This window comes from Nicotiana tomentosiformis, chromosome 7 (genome assembly GCF_000390325.3).
Source record: "Nicotiana tomentosiformis chromosome 7, ASM39032v3, whole genome shotgun sequence".
Taxonomy (NCBI): Eukaryota; Viridiplantae; Streptophyta; class Magnoliopsida; order Solanales; family Solanaceae; genus Nicotiana; species Nicotiana tomentosiformis.
The window spans coordinates 75,070,692-75,086,366 of record NC_090818.1 but is presented as its reverse complement, the minus strand read 5'-3'; the positions used below and the strand labels follow the sequence as shown (position 1 = coordinate 75,086,366).

General features: G+C 41.3%; 1 protein-coding gene across 1 annotated transcript; it reads left to right on the top strand.

Moving 5' to 3' along the window:
• Positions 1-14,195: 14,195 nt before the first annotated feature.
• Positions 14,196-14,848, top strand: LOC138895824 (uncharacterized). The gene is made up of 2 exons (XM_070180561.1): positions 14,196-14,626; positions 14,782-14,848. The coding sequence occupies exons 1-2, from the start codon at positions 14,196-14,198 to the stop codon at positions 14,846-14,848; spliced, it is 498 nt and encodes a 165-aa protein (XP_070036662.1).
• The last annotated feature ends 827 nt before the right edge of the window (positions 14,849-15,675 follow it).

Sequence of the window (15,675 nt, the reverse complement as noted above, 5' to 3'; positions counted from 1 at the left end):
TTTCCGTCTCATTTACCTATGATAGTATGATACGAAAAGATACGTTATGTTGGTACTCGATTGAGTAAAGTACCTAATGCCTGTCGCAGCCCATCGGTTTGGGTCGTCACAAAAGTGGTATCACGACCAAAACTGATTGGCCGCGACGGGCACCCGGTGCCTTACCCAACCGAGTTCCAATATCACGTCTCCATTTCTTAAAAATGTGAGATTTCAAGGCTCTTCAGGAATTCAAAGTATGATATTCCATAGCGTCTTCAACACTTTAAAAACCCGAGATTTCAGAGCACCTTAATTAACGTGAGATTTTGCAATATTAAGGGTATATGGTGTAATCTTTCTCAAGAGGATCGACTCAGGTATGTTAAGGCTATCCCTTCTTTCTTTTTGGCATGATCTATACGATACGAACGAAACGAGCAAATGCACAACTTCCATAAAAAACTCTATTCATAGAAATACTAGGGGTGTCTATATTCTTGATTCCCCGTGTACATTATTATTATATCTTCTGTTAATGGGTCACAGAAAAATACGTATTTGATAAAGTTTATCCGACAAGCATATCATTTTTATGACATTCCAAGAAATCTTATTAACGTGTTTCATATGCATTTCACACATTTATACATGCACATTGACCCATGACCAGATGGCGTTATATACGCGTATATATATGTATATATATATATATATGTATATGGGATATGAAAAAGATTACGGCATTATATACGCACCACCACCTGATCAGCTGGTATACGTTGATGATTTGCCCATAGTGGCCGAGATAATATCATGGGATGCGCTCAGAGGCTTGATGATGTTATGAACGCATATACCTATGCATGGTATGACATTTATATGCATATGCATGGCATTGTAAGTATCAATGATTCACAGAGTTATTCAGATTTACATGTTGAGTCTTTTACTCCATGTTTCTATCATGTCTATTATTTAATAATTTTTATTTCTTACATACTCGGTACATTATTTGTACTGACGTCCCTTTGCCTGGGGACGCTGTATTTCATGCCCGCAGGTCCCGATAGACAGGTCGAGAGTCCTCCAAGTAGGCTATCAGCTCAGCGGAAGGTGTTGGTGCGCTCCATTTGCTCCGGAGTTGCTTGTTTGGTCAGTATGCTTTAGACGTGTATTGTTTGGTATGGCGAGGCTCTATCCCGACCCTTATGACAATTATGTATTCTTAGAGGCTTGTAGACATATGTCATGTACGTAAAAGATTGTATGGCCTTATCGGCCTATGTTCAGTGTACGAGCGATCATTTTGGCCTTATAGGCCCGTATGTCAAATGTATAAGTTTTTATATCAGATTGGGTCGACTTATATTGAGTATTTCCTTATGTTTATTCTGGTTAGCCCATGATGGCCCGTTTGGCCTATTTGCCAATGATAGTACGATAAGAAGGATATGTAATGTTGGTACTCGGTTGGGTAAGGCACCGGGTGCCTGTCACGGCCCATCGAGATTTTGCGATTCTAAGGGAGTACGGTGCAATATTTCTCAAAAATATCATACGGACTCTCCCCTACTTCGATCCACCGTTACGTTTTTGTCGCAATTGACGTATGTTAGAGGTATTATCAAGAGAATCCGCTCAGGTATGTTAAGGCTATCCCTTCTTTTCTTTTGGCATGATCTATGACACAAACGAAATGAGCAAATGAACGACTTCCATAAATGCCTCTCTTCATAGAAATGCTAGAGATGCTTATATTATTGATTCCCCATATGTCTTATTATTCCATCGTTTGTTCATGGGTCTCAGAAAATACGTGAGTTGATAAAGTTTATTTCATGATATTAATTAAAGGCATAATGGTCTTATGACGTTCCGAAAGATTTTATTGACGTACTTCTCATGCATTGCATTCATTTATACATGCACATTGACCAATGACCATATGGCATTATATATATATATATATATATATATATATATGTATAAATATGTATATGGGATATGGAAAAAGGTTACGGCGTTATATACGCACCACTACCTGATCAGCTGGTATATATTGATGATTTGCCCACAGTGGCCGAAATGATATGATGAGATCCCCTCAGAGGCTTGATGATGTTATGAACGCATATACCCATGCATGGTATGCCATTTATATGCAAAGGCATGACATTATAATATTAAATGATTACATAAGGCCTATAAGACCAAATTTAAACTGAACATATGACGATAAGGCCGTACAATCTTTCACGTACACGACATATGTCTACAAGCCTCTAAGAGTACATAAATGTCATAAAGGTCGGGACAGGGCCCCGCCATACTAATCAATACATGTACTAATTATACTGACCACATAAGCAACTCCGAAGCAAATGGAGTTGAGCTGATAGGCTACTTGGAGGACACTCAACTTGTCTATCAGGACCTGCGGGCATGAAACGCAGTGTCCCAAGTAAAAGGGACGTCAGTACAAATAATGTACCGAGTATGTAAGGAATGTAAATCAGTAAATAAAAGACATGAGAGAAACATGGAGTAAAAGACTCAACATGTAAGTCTGAATAGCTCTATGAATCATTTCATATTTATAATGTCATGCATATACGTATAAATGTCATACCATGCATAGGTGTATGCGTACATAACATCATCAGACATCTGAGGGCATCCCATCATATCATCTCGACCACTGTGGGCAAATCATCAACGTATACTAGCTGATCAGGTGGTGGTGCGTATCTAACGCCGTAACCTTTTTCCATATCCCATATACATATAATATACGCATATATAACGCCATCTGGTCATGGGTGAATGTACATGTATAAATGGATGAAATGCATATGAAATACGTCAATAAGATTTCTCGGAATGTCATAAGATCAATATGCCTTTAAGATAACTTTATCAACTACGTATTTTTCTAAGATCCATGAGCAGAAGTTATAATAATAATTCACATGGGGAATCAAGAACATAGGCACCCCTAGTACTCCTATGAATAGAGTCATTTATGAAAGTTGTACGTTTGCTCGTTTCGTTTGTAACGTATGAATCATGCCAAAGAGAAAGAAGGGATAGCCTTTACATACTTGAACCGATTCTCTTAAGAAAGATTGCACCCTATTCCCTTATAATTGCAAAACATACCTGATACCACTTTTGTCACAACTCAAACTGAAGGGTTACGACGGGCACCCGGTGCCTCACTCAACCGAGTACCAACGTAACATATCTTTCTTATCATACTATCATTGGTAACTGGGCCAACATGGCCACAACTCGTAATATATAGATAAGAGGGAAAGCACTGTATCAATGAACCATCTTTCTTAAAACATGAATACATATGGGTCGTCAATGTAACACCCCGAAAAATTTCGAAGTACTTAAGTGTAAAGCCCGGTAAAGTTTGCAAAGAAAATAATGTTTCATGGTAACACCTCGGACTTTTTGGGTTGAACAATGCACCGGAAAGTAAAGGAAAATACTTGGCGAAAAAGTGCATTTCTGCGGTCCATTATGCGATCGCAGAATCACTCTGCGGACCGCATAATGGCCGCAGAGTGAGGCAGTTAATTAGGTCAGTTGGAAGCAACTATGCGGAAGACTATGCGACCGCATAACTGTTATGCGGTGCATTATACGACCGCATAACAGTGATGCTGACTGCATAGTGACCTCATACACAGTCAGTTCTTTTGGCTATTTTGTAACCAATTATGCGACTGATATGCGGTCCGCATATCAGTTATGCGATCGCATACCTTGTTACGGAGCTCCATTTTTGGGTTTTTAAAACCCGACCCTATTTCGTTAAATACACTCTTTGGGCCCTTTTTGAGACATAATCTGATATTTTAGAGTGAGAGAGAGTGCCCTAGAGTGAGAAGGTGTTCTTCAATAATTTTGTTCAATTCTTGCTCAAGTTTTGGAAGATTAAGAAGGGAAGCTCACTAGGTCTTCATCCTAGAGGTAAGATTTTACACCCTAAACCCTAATTTCAAAATTTTCTGAAAATGGGTAACTAGCAAGATAATTTTTGGGCATGAGAGTTGTTTATTTTACATGCATGTGTTATCAAAGGGTGTAGGAAGATTGTTGAGCTAAAAATGGTAAAGATTAGGTTGTGGGATGATGGAATTCTCCATAAAAGGACCTTGGAACCTTAATGCATTGGGAGGCCGGGGAAGAAATGAAGAAAAAGTATCTTTACTTGTTTGAATAGCTATGTATTTACAAAGTTGTGTTCTATGGAAATTCTAAGAGTTTCTTTCTATGAATTATGTATCATTTGCACAATTGGCGTTAAGGGTGTTCCTTTCTGGTAATATATTGCTTGTGAGGCCACAGCTGGTGTTGTTTTGTGTTATGTTATGTCGTTGGATTATGTATATGTTGTTAGGATGTGTTTTTGGGGTTCTCTGGCAGGTGGATAGGCCTAGTTACAAGGGAGACTCTGGCGAAATATTTGGAAATTTATGGAGTTAGCAAAATTTTGAAACTACTGGGGAGTGTGAATTAACAGTTGGGCCACATTTGATGCTAATGATGGATTTTACCCTCATTTGAGGACGAATGATCCTAAGTGGGGGAGAATGTAACACCCCGGAAAATTTAGAAGTACTTAAGTGTAAAGCCCAGTAAAATTTTTGCAAAAGAAAAAACTAATGTTTTGCGGTGCCAAATTGGTTTTACGTGTTGAGGATTATAGAAATTCTTCACAAGCTCGCCGCGGCTCAGACTCTTTAGGTTGAACAATGCACTAGAAAGTAAAAGAAAAATTTGGGCAGAAGAAATGCACTTCTGCGGACCGCATAATGGTCGCAGAGCGAGGCAGGGATGCGAAGGTTTGGAGACCAGCTTTGGGGTACCTTATGCGACAGCAAACTAATTCTGCGGTGCATTATGCGACCGCAGAACAGGCCTGCGGGCCGCATAATGACCGCAGACCGAGTCAGTCATGCCCAGTTTTGGAGGCCAAATTATGCGGCCGATATGCGGTCTGCATATCAATTGTGCGATCACAGACCTTATTTCGGAGCTCATTTTTTGGGTTTTTACAACCCGACCCTACTTCGTTAAATAAACAAAAAGGATCATTTTGAGCAAAAATTCTGATGTTTTAGAGAGAATGGAGAGTGTTTTAGAGAGAGAGGAAACCGTAGGCTAATTTTCATCAATCTTTGCTCCAATATTGGAAGAATAACAAAGATAACCCATAAGGTCTTCATCCTAAAGGTAAGATTCTACACCCTAACCCTCAAGTTCGAATTTGTCTAGAATTGGGTAATTAGTAAGATAATCTTTGGGCATGGGAGTTGTTCATCTTGCATGCATGTGTTATCAAAGGGTGTAAGAAGATTGTTGAGCTAAAAATGGTAAAGAATGGGTTGTGGGGTAATGGAATCCTCCATAAAAGGGACCTTGAAACCTTAATGCACACTTAGTGTTTGATAAAATGCTCAAATGAGCTAGAACCATGACCGTCTTCCTAATTTTGGTTCAATTTGTGATATTTTTACAATAGATTGAACTTGCTAAAAATCCCGGAACATTTTAGAGTTTAAGGAAGCTCAGTTGAGGTATGTTGGCTAAACTCTTCTCTTAGAATAAAATCCCACGACATTCATGTAATTTATGTAAGTCCCGAGTGGTTCATTATAAAATTTGCTATTCCGAGTAAGATTGGGTTGAAAGATACATATTCAACAAGTACCCCGAATGCTTTATTTATGTTATGTTATCAATGGAGGATGTGTCAAAAACATGGGTTTTGCATTAACAATGTTCTACTTCAAGTCAAGTTCAAACGAAGGCTATTATGCCAAATTTTGAGAAGAATCTCTATGTGCCTTAGATTCTTAATTGCTCACATATGTACTACATGCCTTGATTTGAAATGTTATTGTTCTTGTTGATGATGTTGATGTTAGAAATTAAAAATGTGAGCCTGAAATACTAAATACGGCTAACGTGCCAAGAATGGTTTTATAATTATGGCCATTAGTGCCAATGAAATGAAAAGATGTGAAATAAGTATGAGATGCGATGATTGATATAAAAAGGGTGATGTCTCGAATAAGACTGCCTAGCCAATCGGGTCGTGATCGGACACCATGTCGCACACATGGTGGTAATTGTGGTGAAAATTGTATTTGAAATTGTGATTGTGGTTGTTGTACCCAATGAGATAGCCTAGCCGATCAAGTCATGATCGGACTCCGTGTTAGAGACGGTGGTATTGATATTGAGAGTAATTGTGGTTGATGTCACTAATGAGATAGCCTAGCCGATCGGGTCGTGATCGGACTCCTAAGAGTACGGTGGTATTGTTATTGTGAATAATGGTATGGTGAATGATGATATATCGGTACTAAGAATCTCCAACTTAAAGATATGGAAATTAAATTGAACACTGTCTTGATCCTAAATTTAGGTTTGTTGTTGTTTAAGGCTTCCATTGATATTATAATATTCTGGTTTGTATTATTTATTATTCTATTGAGAGGGTGTTTTGTCATTCATACTAGTACTATTCCATATGTACTAACATCCCTTTTGCTGGGGGCGCTGCATCTTCAATGGATGCAGGTGGTTCCACAGCAGGAGACATTGATCAGTGATAGCGGTACATCCTCTTCCCAGCTGACTTAGTGAGCCCCACTTTATTTTGGGGTTATGTATCTTTTGTTCCTCGTGTATTGTATTTGAGATATAGCCGGGGCCTTGTTCCCGGCATTATCATAGTACTCTTTTGTATCAATGCGGAAGTGACAGCCTTGTCTCGATCGCGAACAAGGAAACCAGAACTCAGAATTCAATAGTCCAAAACATGGTGGAATGGTTCGAAACCCATCCAAAATACAGTCAAAGCCCCCAGAAACCCCGTCCAATCACATCAACCAATCCAAAAATGTTACAGACTTACTCGTGGCCTCAACTCCCACAAATAAAAACAAAATCTCTAATTGCACCTCAATTCAAGCCTAAGGAACTAATCCAAATTTCCAAATTCAAAACTTACACCGAACAAGTCTAAACAACTCGGAATAATCTCAAATTATGCATGCAAGTCCCAATTGATAAAACAGACCTATTCCAACTCTCGAAACCACAATATGAACCCGATACCATGAAAGTCATCCCTCGGTCAAACTTATCAACCTTCCAAACCTTCAACTTTCCAACTTTCGTGAATTCGAGCCGAAATAACCTAGGAACCTCCAATCCAAATCAGACATACTCCTAAGTCCAAAATCACCATATGAAGCTATTGGAACCATCAAAATACCATTTCGGGGTTGTCTACATAATAGTCAAACTCCGATCAACTCTTATGACTTAAGCATCTAATCTTAGGACTAAGTGTGTAAGGCCCCAAAATATTTCACCCAAAACTCGGGGTTTCGTGATGTCGAAGTAGACTTATTCATTGATGATTGAAGAGTTCGTTGGGGAGTTGAAGAAAATTTTTGGCAGTGCAGGGCATTTCTGCGATCCATTTTATGGTTGCAAAAATGATCTGCGGACCGCAGATCTACCGCAGACTGAAGCAGAAATCGAAGCAAATTTTCGGACCATTATGTGGTCCAGTATGCGGCCTTATAATCATTTTGCAGGCCACACAACCTATCGCAGATCCAGATGAAAATTTCCGGAGGGGAGTTCTACGGCGCATTGCGCTACCGCAGAATTCGTCTGCGGACCGCAGACTGGTTGCAAAGTGAGGCAGAAGTGCCCAGTTCTGGAGGGCCATTATGCGGTCTATTTTGCGGACCACAAAATCGTTATGCGGTTGCATATGCAACCGCAGATCTATGTCGGGGCTTCATTTTTCTAATTGTTTTTACCCGAACCTATTTTGATTAAAAGCCCTTGGGGCTCGTTTTGAAGGCAAAAACCTGTCATTTTAGAGAGAAGAGGAGAGTGTTCTATAGAGATAGAAGTAATCCCCAAGTGCTTTGTTCATCAACATCTTGTCCAAACTTTGAAATTCAACAAGAAATCTCACAAGATTTTCATCCAAGAGGTAAGTTTCTAACCCTAGCCTTCAATTTCGATTTTAGGTAGAATATGGATACTTGGGAGTATGATTCTTGGGTATGAGAGTTGTTATTTATGCATGGATGTAGCTATGAGGATGGTGGGAGGTAATTGAACTAGTATGAATAAACTCTTGGTATTGAATTAGTTGTGGAGTGAAGGAAATCTTGTGGAAGAACCTTGTAATTAAATTCACACACCTAGTGTTTAATAAAATGCTCAAATGAGTTGAAACCATGCATATCTTCCTAAATTGTGTTCAATTTTTCTATGTCTCTAAATAGATCGAAGTCGCTAGGATTTTCCAAATTGTGTAGTGAATTAAGGAAAGCTCAAAGCGAGGTATGAAGGCTAAACTCTTCTTCTAGTATCGGAATTCTCGAATCCTTGTAAAATTCTGTCATGTGTAGTCAAACTTGAAACGCTATTGATGTGGTTATTCAAACTAGTAAAATTGATTCTCGATTGGCATAACGTATTAGAATCCTTGTATGTTAATGATTCTCTATTTTTGACTTAATTATGTTATACCCCTTTCGGGAAGAAGATCTTGTATGAAATCAATGTGATTAAACACTTATTTCTTACATGATGAAACCTTATGAACTTACATTTGCTAAGGCCAAAGGTGCCAAATGGTTGATTTAAAAGGGAACTCTTTTGTACAAACTATTATTGTTTTGGGAATCCGAAATGTGGCATTGTGAATACACCTCCACCCGCATACATTGGGGTGAGGCGGCGGGGTCGCTTTGCTTAGAGTTGTGGTACTGTGAATACACCTCCACCCGCATACATCGGGGTGAGGCGGCATGTCCGCTTTGTGTAGAGTTTGTGGCATTTTGAATACACATCCACCCGCATACATTGGGGTGAGGCAGCAGGGCCGCTTTGTGTAGAGTTTCTGGTAATGTGATTGCACCTCCACCCACATATGTTGGGGTGAGGCGGCAGGGCCGCTTTGTGTAAAGGTAGTTGTAGAGGATCCCCGACTTATGAATTTATAAATGTTATTAAAAGCTCTTAATATATTTGCTATGGCTTTAACGGCTAACTAGGCCTTTTATTGTTACCATGATTCATCATATTCATGTTGTATTTCCAAGTCCTTGCATGGGTGTTTGGTTTTCGTACTAGTATAATTCGACATGTACTAACTTCCCTTTTGTCGGGGGGTTTTCTTCTTTAATGGATGCATGTGGTTCCATAGCAGGTGGTATTGATCAGTGATAGCAGCACATCCTTTCCCCAACTGCCTTGGTGAGCCCCACTTCATTCTGAGGTCCTGTATCTCTTGTTCCATGTGTATAGTATTTTGAGGTATAGCCGGGGCATTGTTTCCAGCACTATCATAGCACTATTTTGTTTATATTAGAGGATCCGGAGACATAGTGTGGGTTGTATCCTATTTTGGGAAGGTTGAACTAAACTTGTTGTAATTGTATCATCTGTCCCACTTTAACTACGAATTTATAGTGTACTTCTTTGGGAACTTGTTAATGACGTAACTGATGGAAGTGAACTGGTATTTTTCACATGACCTCTTAATGTTTAATTAATGATATAAATGTATCTTCTCTTTATTCATGGGCGATACGTGAAGAAGGTATTGTATAGGCTTGCTCGACTGGGGTATCTCGATTGAGCACCGGTCGCGCTCACCGAAGTCGGGGCGTGACAAACTTGGTATTAGAGCCAAAGGTTATAAAGTGTCCTAGGATGTCTCGGAGCCGTATCTAGTAGAGTCATTCTTATCGAGTCATTCTTATCGGTGTGTTGTTGACCACATCTATATTTAGGAGGCTACTCGGGCACTTAGGAATAATACCCTTATTTGATGTTCTCGATCGTGCGATAAAGCTGATTGTAAGATTGTTGCTCCTTTAACTCGTGCTTTACTCTAACTTTAAGTACATGGTGCCTAGGAAGAAGGTAAGAACTGGCCAAGGAGCCAATGTCACCCAAGGAGTGGCAGTTGATTCGATATTTGATGATGCGGGTGAACACCCGAGGGGTGAGGATATTCCCCAATTACTACACCGCCTGAATCTACTATTCCTGCTCAGACTGCACCAGTTCCTAGACCTACTGAGGGTGCAACAGTCCCTCCAACTGATATTCTAGTTCCACCTCCAGCTTCCAATTCTGGTGTTTCTGATGGGGATCTTAGGGGAGCCATACAGATGTTGGCTTAGATAGTGGCCTCCCATGCCTAGAGATCAAGTGTTGCACCTACTTTTTCTAGTCAGCCAGAGGATTTTGCTAGTTCTAGGGTGAATATGTTTCTCCAGTTGGATCCTCTAGTGTTCACAGGTACTGATCCTGAGGAGGACCTCAGGACTTCATTGATATGATGCACAAGACTCTCTGAGTTATGCGTGCTACTAAGACGGAGGGAGTGGAGCTGGCCTCCTACCACCTGAAAGGGGTGGCCTATTCTTTGTTTTAGATGTGTGAGGAGTCCCGTGAGGAGGGGAGCCCTCCGGCGAGGTAGAGTAAGTTCACCGATGCCCTTGTGGATCATTTCTTACCTACCTAGACTAAGGCAGCCCGTGCCACTAAGTTTGAGAGCCTGAAGCAGGGTAGCATCAATGTGTGGGAGTACCATATGGAGTTCGTGCGCCTGTCAAAGTATGCTATTCACATGTTGCCCACTATAGAGGCTAGAGTGCGCCGGTTTGTGCATGGCCTTAGCCCCTTGGTTATTAATTAGGCATCTATAGCTGCCTTGAATTCTAATATGAACTATGGGAAGATGGTGGCATTTGCTCAAGCTACAGAGGATCGTAAACTGAAAAATAGAAGGGAGTGTGAGGGTAGCAGCAAGGCTCGGACCGTGGGCAACTTGGATGGTTCTTCTGGTGGTGATAGGTCGACATTTAGGGGAGGGTCATCAGGGTCATCTCAGTCATTCGCTCAGTCTTCGATGAGTGCACAACCATCCGGGCACAATCAGGGCAACAGGGGACCCCGCCAACAGGGTCGTCCTAGAGGGAGATTCCATCAGCAGCGGAGGACCCTATGCCCTAAATGTGGGAGGATGCACTTTGGGGTCTGCTTCATGGACCTACATATATGCTACGGGTGCGGTATGAGGGGTCATGTTTAGAGGGATTGCCACTCGTCCCGCAGGATCATGGGCAGAGGTGCGGCGCAGCTAGCTAGTTCTGCAGCTACTACATCCACAGCACCTCCTCCAGCTCGAGGCACCCCAGCACCCGCAGGGCATTGTGCAGCTAGGGGTGGTGCACATAGTTCAGGAGAACCCAGCAGATTTTATGCTATGCAGAGGCATCGAGATTCAGAGGCTTCTCCAGATGTTGTCATAGGTATATTGACTGTCAAATCTCATTATGTGTATGCTCTTATTGATCCCGGTTCCACTTTGTCCCATGTCACTCCCTATGTTGCTATAGAATTTGGGATAGAACCGGAACAGCTCCATGAGTCGTACTCTGTATCTACTCCGGTTGGTGAGTCTATTGTGGCCACGCAGGTTTATAGGGATTGTGTTGTCAGGGTGCTTGGTCGGGACACCATGGCCGATCTCATTGAATTGGTGATGGTTGATTTTGATGTTATTATGGGGGATGGTCTGGCTTTATTCATATTTCACTAAGCTTGATTGTCGAACTAGAACCGTTAGGTTTGAATTTCCAAATGAGTCAGTGATTGAAAGGAATAGGGATGATGTGGTGCCGAAGGGTAGGTCTATTTCTTACCTTTAGGCCACGAAGATATTTAACAAGGGGTGTATCTACTATTTTGTCCAAGTTATGGACACCGATGCTGAGGCACCTACACTTGAGTCCATGCCTGCTGTGAATGAATTTCCAGGGGTCTTTCTGGATTAGCTCCCTGGGATCCCGCTAGACAGAAGATTGATTTTGGGATTGATGTGATGCCAGACACGCAACCTATATCTATTCCGCCTTATAGAATGGCACCGACATAATTGAAGGAGCTAAAGGAACAATTGAAGGATTTGTTAGAGAAGGGTTTCATCCGGCCAAGTGTGTCGCCTTGGGACGCACCGGTCCTTTTTGTAAGTAAGAAAGATGGGTCACTGAGAATGTGTATTGACTATCGGCATCTCAACAAGGTCACGATCAAGAATAAATACCCACTACCAAGGATAGATGACTTGTTTGACCAATTGCAAGGTGCTAAGTACTTCTCCAAGATAGATTTAAGATCCAGGTATCACCAATTGAAGATCATGGAACAGGATATTCCGAAAATAGCTTTTAGGACCCGGTATGGGCACTTTGAATTTTTGGTAATGTCTTTTGAGCTAACAAATACCCCGAAAGCTTTCATGGATCTTATGAACCGAGTTTTCATGTCGTTCCTCGACTCTTTTGTGATAGTGTTTATTGACGATATCCTTGTATATTCACTCACTCGAGAGGACCATGCCGACCATCTCAGGGCAGTTTTGCAGACCCTGTATTAGCACCAATTGTATGCGAAGTTTTCGAAATGCGAAATTTGGCTTTAATCTGTCACATTCTTGGGTCATGTCATCTCCAGAGAAGGAATTAAGGTCGCCCCTCAGAATATTTCAGCGGTGAAGAATTAGCCTAGACCTACTACCCCAACTGAGATTTGTAGTTTCTTGGGCTTAGCTAGATATTACTGGAAGTTTGTGGAGGGGTTCTCTACCCTTGCCTCTCCATTGACTAAATTGACGTAGAAGGTGGTTAAGTTCCAATGGTCAGATGCTTGTGAAAGGAGCTTCCAGGAGTTGAAATCGAGATTGACCACGGCACCAGTGTTGACTCTACCAGACAGTACAGATGAGTTTGTGGTATATTGTGATGCTTCAAGAATCGGACTTGGGTGTGTATTAACGCAACATGGCAAGGTGATAGCTTATGCTTCTAAGCAACTCAAGAATCATGAAAAGAACTATCCAACACATGACTTAGAGCTTGCGGCGGTAGTATTTACATTGAAAATATGGTACCATTATCTGTATGGGGTCCATGTAGATATATTCACGGACCATAAGAGCCTTCAATACATTTTCAAATAGAAGGAATTGAATCTGAGGTAGAGAAGATGGATTGAGTTACTCAAGGATTACGACATCGATATTCTGTATCATCCAGGGAAGGCTAATGTTGTAGCGGATGCTCTTAGCCGGAAATCTATAGGTAGTTTGGCTCACTTGGAGGCCTATCAAAGGCCGTTAGCCAAGGAGATTCATCGGTTGGCTAGTTTAGGAGTTCTTCTTGCGGATTCTAGTGAAAGAGGGGTGATTGTGCAAAATAGGGTTGAATCATCTCTTATTGTAAAAGTCAATGAAAAGCAATACAACGACCTATTGTTGGTACAATTGAAGGAGGGGATTCATAAACATAAGACCATGGCCTTTTCTCTTGGCATGGATGATGGTACACTAAGGTTCCAAGGGTGACTATATGTTCCAAACCTGGATGGTCTTCAGGAAAGAATCATGACCGAGTCTCATACTTCTAGGTATTCCATGCACCCGGGCTCTACAAAGATGTACCATGATCTTAAGGAAGTCTACTTGTGAAATGATATGAAGAGGAATGTAGCGGACTTTATGGCAAGATGTCCAAATTGTCAGCAAGTGAAGGCCGAACACCAAAGGCCGGGTGGGTTGGCAAAGAACATAGAAATTCTGATGTGGAATGGGAGATGGTCAATATGGACTTTGTGGTAGGACTACCTCGCACTCCTCGAAGTTCGACTCGATTTGGGTGATTGTGGATCGACTCACGAAATCAGCACACTTCTTACCTGTTAAGGCTACCGACACACCAGAATAGTATGCTCAGTTGTATATCAAGGAAATAGTCAGGTTGCATGGCACTCCAGTTTCTATTACCTCATATCGAGGGGCACAGTTCACAACCAACTTTTGGAAGAAATTTCATCAAGGTTTGTGTACTCAGGTGAATCTTAGTACAGCCTTTCACCCGCAGACTGACGGGCATGCAGAGCGAAATATTCAGACGCTTCAAGATATGTTGCAAGCTTATGTTCTTGACTTTAGGGGTAGCTGGGATGATCATTTGCTTCTCATAGAATTTGCCTACAACAACAGTTATCATGCTAGCTTTCAGATGACACCGTTCGAGGCTTTATAGGGTAGGAGGTGTAGATCTCCCATTGGGTGGTTTGAGATGGGAGAAGCAGCATTGATAGGGCTAGACCTCATGCATCACGCTATAGAGAAGGTTAAGATCATTACAAAACGGTTGAAAAGTGCTCAAAGTTATCAAAAGTCCTATTCGGATGTGGGTCGCAGGGATTTAGAGTTCAAAGAAGATGATTGGGTATTCTTGAAGGTTTTCCCTATGAAGGGTGTAATGCGGTTTGGTAAGAAAGGAAAATTGAGTCCGAGTTATGTCGGACCATACAGAATCATCCAGAGGATTGGCAAGGTGGCTTACAGGCTAGAACTACCTCCAGAGATGTCTTTAGTGCACCCAGTGTTTCATGTATCCATGTTGAAAAAGGTGGTTGGAGATCTGTCGCTTATTATTTCGGTTGAGACTATTGAGGTTAATGAAGAATTGATGTATGAAGAAATTCCAGTTGCCATTCTTGATAGGCAAGTTCGAAAGTTGAGGAACAAAGAAATTGCCTCCGTGAAAGTGTTATGGCAAAGCCAACAAGTCGAAGAGGCCACCTGAGAAGTTGAGGAGGAGATGAAGAAGATGTATCCTAATTTATTTTAATAGCTATGTAATTGTGTCCATGATGTAGAAATCTAACATTCTATAAACTATGTTTCCCCTATACGACTTATGTTGGGATTGCTCCTCCTTGGTAATGTAATGTTTAATGGCATTGTGGCCGGTGTTGTTTCCCTGTTGTTTTATATTGTTATGTTGTGGTTATGTTGTTAGGAATGGTTTTGGGATTCTTTGGCAGGTGGATAGGCCTCAATTACAGGGGAGACTTGTCATGCCCCGAACCTAAGAGCGAGACCAGCACCCGGTGCCTCACCCAACCTGGCGTACCAAATTGCGGCTAAGGGACTCTGAACATATAATGTCATACTTTGGCCATGGGGCCACCTTGCAAGATAATTTGCGAAGCAAAATATAAAACTGAATGGAAACTAGCGCTAACTAAACATCAATATAAAGCTAGGCCGACAAGGCCGTCATAGCTACTACAGCTGACAAACCATCAAATATACATACCAGGCCTACAAACCCAACATACTACACTAACCAACAGGATATGTCTACAAGCCTCTACTGATAGATATATTGTGATCGGAACAGGGCCCCGACCTACCCATAACATATATACAGATATACATAAGATGTACACAAAACTCTAGACCTGGCAACTCCAAAAGACGTGGAGCTTACCGATCAGGCTGAACTCGGGAAACACCTATTGAGGAGGTCTAACCGTCTGTCTGTCTGAACCTGCATGCATGAAATGCAGTGCCCCCAGAAAAGGGACATCAGTGCGAAATAATGTACCAAGTATGTAAGGCAATAAAATAACTAAATTCTGAAACTGAACTGATAATATGATAACTTGAATTAACTGGGAGTCAAAGATGGTCTGGAGATATACTTACCTGCTGATAGTGACTAAACTCCTTCAATATAGTAAGTAAAATAAATGTCCGGCCTTATA

Excerpts from the sequence above, each read along its gene's own strand:
- LOC138895824 (XM_070180561.1), top strand. The coding sequence starts at position 14,196 with ATGGGAGAAGCAGCATTGATAGGGCTAGACCTCATGCATCACGCTATA. Across the intron at positions 14,627-14,781 it reads CCAGTTGCCATTCTTGATAG|AAATCTAACATTCTATAAAC; the intron begins GCAAGTTCGAAA and ends TCCATGATGTAG.